Source organism: Triticum aestivum, chromosome 1B (genome assembly GCF_018294505.1).
Source record: "Triticum aestivum cultivar Chinese Spring chromosome 1B, IWGSC CS RefSeq v2.1, whole genome shotgun sequence".
Taxonomy (NCBI): Eukaryota; Viridiplantae; Streptophyta; class Magnoliopsida; order Poales; family Poaceae; genus Triticum; species Triticum aestivum.
This window is the reverse complement of record NC_057795.1, coordinates 333,294,612-333,301,513: the sequence shown is the minus strand read 5'-3', so window position 1 is coordinate 333,301,513 and position 6,902 is coordinate 333,294,612. Positions and strand designations below refer to the sequence as shown.

Below are 6,902 nucleotides of genomic sequence, written 5' to 3'. Positions count from 1 at the left end.
CGGAGGATACTTTGCTAGAGTGGTGGCTGCAGGCTAGGAGGGGCTTCAGGAAAGAGCACAAACGTGGGTTCGACACTTTGGTGATTGCGGTCACCTGGGCTTTGTGGAAGCAGCGTAATGCTCGGGTCTTCAATAGAACGGCCCAACAAAAAGCACCTCTTCAGGTGGTTGATGCGGTCCTGCGGGAGATCCAAGAGTGGAGGGAGGCGGGTCTAGGAGTTGGCGGGTTGTCTCGATTTGTTAGAGAGTAGGCTTGGCTTTTGAGTGGGGTGTATTAGGGTGTGGCCATAGGTGTGATGTTCGCATCCCCTCTTGACATCTTTTGTAAACATTATTACTCTTCTTCTATAAAGTTAAGATACGCTATTGACGTACTCTCGAGAAGAAAAAACACCCCGAACATTTACCTATCATGGATTTGGGTGATCCCGTTGGAGTTGGCTTTATAATCGAGCCGAGCTGAACGGGCTGGTGGCTCTGTTAGGCCCCGCTCCTCGAAATCGAGCGAGCCTGACTCAACTTGAAAGAAAACGAGAACGGAAAGGAAAGCGAGCCTTGGGCTCGGGTCGCTCTGAGCTCGAGCTCGGCTCGGCCAGATCACATGCCTAGCCACAAAACAAGCCGAGTACAGCCCCCGATGCGTCTCTCTCTCTCTCTCCTATACTCTGTGCCCGTCCCTATCCCAACCCCCGCCGCCGCGCCCGCGCCCTTGCGCGGCTTCCGGCCGCCGCTGTTTCTGCCACTCCATCGCAGGGCGGGCGTGACTTTCCCTGCTCTCCTCTACTCGCCATCGCTCGTAGCCACTGCTCCTCCCCTCTGATCGTCCACCGACAGCCGCTGGTAACGTTGCCGCTGGGGGTGCCGCAGCCACCGGCGTCTCGCTCCAGGAGATCGATTAAGCTCGGGTTCTGCTGGTTGCCATACTACTCTCCCTACGGCAGATTAGCGTAAGTTGTTTCCCGTAAGTTGCTGTTTTGTGATGATGCAGTGCTACGCTCTGTATCAATTTGGTTGATGGTAAATAGTACTCCCTCCGTTTCTAAATATTTGTTTTTTTTTAAGATTTTAAATGGACTACCACATATGGATGTATATAGACATATTTTAGAGTGTAGATTCACTCATTTTGCTTCGTATGTTGTCACTTGTTGAAATCTCTAGAAAGACAAATATTTAGGAGGCCAGCGCTAGCCACCGGCGCGCCGGCCGAAACATTCGGCCGGTCTAGCCCAGACCGTTAGATTTGAGCCGTGCGACCGTTGGATTCAGGCAAAAAAAAAAACAAATCGCGCAGCTTCTTCTTCCTTCCTCTGTGTACGCATCTAGCCGCCATGGATGAGCGAGGCCCCCGAACCCGAAGCACCACCCGGCTTGGCGGCCCCCGACGCCGGTCACCACCCTCGCCACCGGTTGCTGCCCTCGCCGTCGGTTGCCTCCTTCGCCGCGCGTCAGCTCTCTCCCAACCATCTCACTCGTTCGCAGCTTCCGTCGTGGTCAGATCCCCCGCCAAACTTGGCCATGGCTGACACGGAGCCTCCGTCGGCAGCGGTTGAAGCTCCCCGCCCCCGCGGTTGCAGCATCTGGTGCACCACCCCCCTCCGTCCTCGCCGTCGAGCTCGCCGCAGGCGTCGCCGTCTCTGCTGGCCTCCATCGACATGCATCGTACCTACATAATTCCAGTGGTCGATTGAAGCAAAATCAAATAACTCTTCCAGCAAACCAAACTTAGGTTCCAGCAAAAACGACATGAAACATTTGAGAGCTCTGCAGCCGATGAAGCAAAACATTACATCTGTTCCAGCAAAACAATACATCGGTTCCAGCAAAAAACAAAAAATTTGGTTCTGTAAAAAAGAAAAAACATCAGCAAAAACCGCCACCCCCTTCTTGCAGCTCCCCTGGTCACCGGTTGTAGCTCTGGCGTACATGGTTGCAACTCCCGGCGTTTGACCGACGTTGGATGCAGCCCTCCTCGCCATTGGATGCAGCTTCCTCCGGCGAGGTGTGAACCTTGAAGCACATCCACCAGCTGGTTCCAGCAAATCGGGACACCGCTTCCAGCAAAAATGAAAAAAGTTCATCAAATCAAATGAGGATGGTAGCAAAAAAGAAAAGGGTTGTAGCAGAAACAGGATATGGTTGTAGCAAAGTAGGATGTGGTTGTAGCAAAAATGCACTACATTCCCCGCGGTCATCGTGGTCACCATGGTTACCATTGAGGCAAGAAAAAAGCCGGTTCCAGCAAATTGCGACAAAGGTTCCAGCAAATCATCACGCTGGTTGCAGCATTTCATTGATCTTGCGATGAGGCCGATGCGGGGGTAGATGACGGCCTCACCGACGAAATTGGGCCGCAATGGGTGGGGGGGTGGGGGCGGGGGCGGGGTGGGGGGGAGGGGTGGTGGGGGGACGGGGTGGGAGGGGCGATGCGGGGGTAGGGAGCGGCCTCGTCGGCGAGATTTGCGTGCAGCGGGGCTGGGCGATTTCCTGGGCTCGCGAAAACATGAGCGTGTGGTAGCGGGCGACCGGCCGAAGCTTCGGCCGGTGCGCCGTTTCCAAACGTTTCCCTATTTAGGAACGGAGGGAGTACAAGTAGTTTTTGTTCAGCGATAATTAAAATTCTGCAAGCGGTCAGGCTGTTGCAGTCCAGAACCTTAACTTTATGTTATAGAGATAACATGTACAGAGATCAACAAGGCCAGAACATACAAGGATCATAGACTAATCTAAGGTGGGAGAAAAGCAATCCACCTGAGCAACCTGTCTATAAACCTAGGCTTAGCCCTATGCACCACGAGAGATATGTCATGGACAAAATTGCAATGTGAGGTTGTGAAAGACACCTGAATATGTTTGTAGATCTTGGCATTGTGGATTAGCCAAATATGCCAGCATGCAAGGAAAAGCCTGTTTTTTTTTTGTGATAAGAGAACTCCATGTGGTTTTTGATATCTTTAGAGAATCATGGTGGTTTGGTGATAAAGTGATAACCAATGCTAATCATGCATATTGCTTTGTTGTGATAATTGGTTGATGTTCTTTAGCAATCTGCTCTTGCGATGCTGTGATAATTATGTATTGGGGTCACTTGTTTTGGGGCTTTGCCAAGAGAGCTAAAAACCCCCAAAATGCAGAGCCTCTTATCATTAGACAATATTTTACCCACCACCCAGAAAATTGTTGAAACCAGGAAACTGCTCGGACCCAGTCTTCCGAGCTTCTCACCTCATCAATTTTAGAAATGCCCTCCGAGTTACAAGGAAATTACCTCCGTGGCTCCGTATGCCACCGGGTGCCTCCCTGTTCCCAAACCCGATCCTGCATGGTTATCTCGTTGTTCTCTCACAACATCACGGGTCTCCTACGCTAGGAGATCGACGCTGCCAAATGCATCAACCTCGTCTCGCTACAGGCTAGCTCGACGTCGTCCCATGTGTTGCCGCTTTCCAGCTCGTCCTCCACCTCCAGTTAGGTGCTGCTTAGCTCGACCTCGGCCTCCAGCTCACTGCCGACCAGCTCGACCGCAGGAAAAAGTTGGTCGAGGGCATGTCTTCTCCTTTATAGATACATGATTGTTTTTGTACCTGGGAATCATACTCATGCTCAAATTAAGCTATTTTGTTAGAACTTACAAGAATGGCTGTCATCTACTTTTTTTTTGCATTCGTTCATTTAATTATAGTTTGAAGTCATCTGAATTTGAATTTGAGGGATGTGCCATCACTGCCATGTGATGTATCTGATTCGCATATGACTGTTAATGCATGTATATTAATGCAGCCTATTGTGCAATCGAAAAACATGTGTTATGCGTGCAACTTATTGCTTACGTCAAAATAGGACACAACTGAAATTCTGTTATGCTGATTTTTTTTTTTTTTGCTTCTGTGATTAAATAATGGAAAAAACGAAATTATCTAACAAAAGGATGTGATTAAAGTTCAGGGACATTGTAGACTTTACATTAGTTAACACAGAAAAGAAGCCTGAATTCTGTAAGCCGAAAAGAAAATGAGAAACAGTTTTTCAGAGCTTCCCCCTACTGAAGCTTATTTCCACCGCAATCCATAAGCCTGTTTCTGGAGATGCTTAAGCTCAAAAGAAGTAATCAATGCTGTCTTCTGAGGTTGTGTGCAATGAAGGTTATGTTTCCTTAAATGTTTGCTAATGATGCATTCTTCATAGGCAAAGGCTAACCGTCTTGTACTTAGATGCTAAAATATCAATGAAGTTAATGGCAATCTTACTACCAAGTTGACAACGATTCACAATTTGAAACTGAGACAGACGCTGACTGAGCGACTGTGTGTGTCAGTTGTTTCATTTATGGCAACGCACTTGTGTGTCCCATGTTGTTTTTGGAAAAATAAATAAACCAGGAAACAAATATAGGACAAATACATAGTGGTACACGTCATGTTTCAGCAATCACCAAACAAAACAACGAGGAAACCAACCACTTATGTGGTTCTAAAAGTCATTTCTGACACGTGAGTTTCTTATTCTCTTGTCTTAACATTCCGGTTATTCTTTACAGGGCTATAAATGGCAGGGAAGCACCGCATAAGTCGCCAGTACTATGAGGAACCACGAGGATTTCATGATGGTCCTCCTCCTCGACTTGCACGAGAAAGGTCTATCTCACCACGTTGCTTCGAGGGAGAGCTGTCTAGCCGCCGTGATGAGATACGCAGAATCCGTGATGACAACCAACATCTGGTGGATGAAATTGTTGGACTCAGGCAAGCAATGTCTCATTTGAAAGAAGATCTCTATTCATCGAGTCAGGCTATACCTAAGCTCCGCGCAGAGAAAGAACTTGAATCGAGGGAGCTGACTCAGAGGAATCTGAAGCTGGAAGCTGAGCTACGCTCTTTAGAATCCCATAGGCAAGATGCCTTGCAGCTACGATCTGAAGCAGGCACGCTGCAGTCTTTGAGGCAAGAGTTGACTGAAAAGGTGCAGGGTCTAACAAAGGAGGTTGAGCATCAGAAGTCTGAAAAGCAGAGCATACCTGCCATGCTAGCTGAACGAGATGGTCTGCGACAGGAACTAATTCGTACCAGGTATTGAACCATTCTGGTCTGTGTTTCTGGTTTAGTAATCTAAGTTGGTGGCTCAGATGAGGAATTTAATTTTGTATTTTGATCCCCCCCCCCCCTTTATTTTAGTGTAAGAGTAGCTAACTATTAATATCACCGCAGGGCCGCTCTTGATTATGAAAAGAATGCAAAGGCAGAGCTGATGGCACAGGTGCAGGCAGTGGAGAAGGATCTTGTAACTATGGCTCAGGAGTCTGAGAAGCTTAGGGCTGAGATTGAGAAGAGAAAGCCACCTAGTAGGTTTTGTTTCCTCACTTGCATCCAAGTCATCGAAATCTGTTGTGGTTAACCTATATACCATACCTATAATTTTAGGTTTCAGCGGCCATGGAGCTTACGGACCACCTATGACAACTCTTGGGATGGGCTTGCAAGACATCTACAACAGCGGCTATTCTTACAGAGAGAACCGCTACGGTGCTGGACCATGGGACCCCCCTGGCTATCCGCACCCATGATTTGGGCTTTTGATCCTTGTCAGAGTTCATCACCATCAGTACTTGTGACAAAGTTCCTATCTTAGCAGTGAAACTTGTGGTGACTGGTGTTTTCGTGGCGGATTTGAGTGTTGCTATAGCTTTGTTGGCAAATGCCACAGCATTGTACCAGCTCTGCTTATATTGCAACATTCTTCAGAAAATCATAACCGTTGTTGAAGGCAATTGATCACATCATAGAAGGGAATATATAATTTGAACTCTAGAAATTGCAACAGGGTGTGAAGCCTTCTGAAGGCAGATTGCTCTTTCGTGACCGGATTGATGGGGTTGCTACTCTTTTGGTTTGGGTCGAGCTCTTGCAAGCTTCGATTGCATGAGGTGAAATATTATCACCTGCCAAAAATGAGGACTGATGCGTATTCATGCTTCCTGCATTGCTGCTTTGCTCATGTTGAAGGTGATGAAAAGAATAACAGCAACTCCCTTTGTCATGTCCCGTCTTATTTTTAAATTTTTATTTTACTTTGAGTGGTACTCCAGCGATCCCAATTTACATGTTCGTATTTCGTGATTTTTAATTGACCATTTTGACCGAACTATGAATGTCATGTGTTATAAAAATGTTTCCATTAGGCATTTTGTTGGTACATAACTCATGTTTTATTGGTCGAATTGATTGTCAAACTTGAACCGGAACATGAACCCATATAAACTTCGGACGGAAGTAGTGCAGAGCAACATTATGTTCTAACATAAAAGCAGTTAAGTACTCGTCAACTAGTCAGCCTGTGCTGATCAACATTGTGTTCTAACATGAAAGTGTCATTTTATTTGAATGCTAAGTTTGAGAGTTTTTATCTATTTTATTGCCAGGGTGTGTCCCTAAAGGAGTGGAGAGGGGGATACTGTGCTTTTGACGTTTCTTATATGTCAAAATCTAAATTATATTACACATGTACATGTAAATTTTCATGGAAAAAAGGATAAATTATGTGGCTTGTGTGGGGAAAATGATGCCTTGAAAATTGCCTTTTTAGAGCACTGAGCCAAAATGCTGCCTCTTCCATTGTTCGGGGGGTTGAGGATTTTATGATTTAAATGCAAGAACTGTAACACGTATATAGCGCATCTGGTGTGGTGGTATCATAGTACCCTCCCATGGTACTGACCAGGGTTTGATTCCAAGAAGACTTGGTTGCACAACTACTATTTTTTTTTGAAAGCTTGATGCGCACTATGACTGTTTTTTACAGTGCTGCAGTTTCAATTTCTATTGGGCTTCACAATAACATGTCCTTTTTGAACATGGAGTTTCTACACTCGAGCTCAAATGCATCCTTGTGAAGAATAAAATAAAAAA

The 6,902-nt window shown here is 46.5% G+C and overlaps 1 protein-coding gene across 1 annotated transcript; it reads left to right on the top strand.

Moving 5' to 3' along the window:
* The first annotated feature begins 638 nt into the window (after window positions 1-638).
* Window positions 639-5,808, top strand: LOC123122274 (protein FLX-like 3). Its single transcript, XM_044542456.1, has 4 exons — window positions 639-947; window positions 4,538-5,066; window positions 5,205-5,338; window positions 5,418-5,808. The coding sequence occupies exons 2-4, from the start codon at window positions 4,546-4,548 to the stop codon at window positions 5,558-5,560; spliced, it is 798 nt and encodes a 265-aa protein (XP_044398391.1). The 5' UTR covers window positions 639-947; window positions 4,538-4,545; the 3' UTR covers window positions 5,561-5,808.
* The last annotated feature ends 1,094 nt before the right edge of the window (window positions 5,809-6,902 follow it).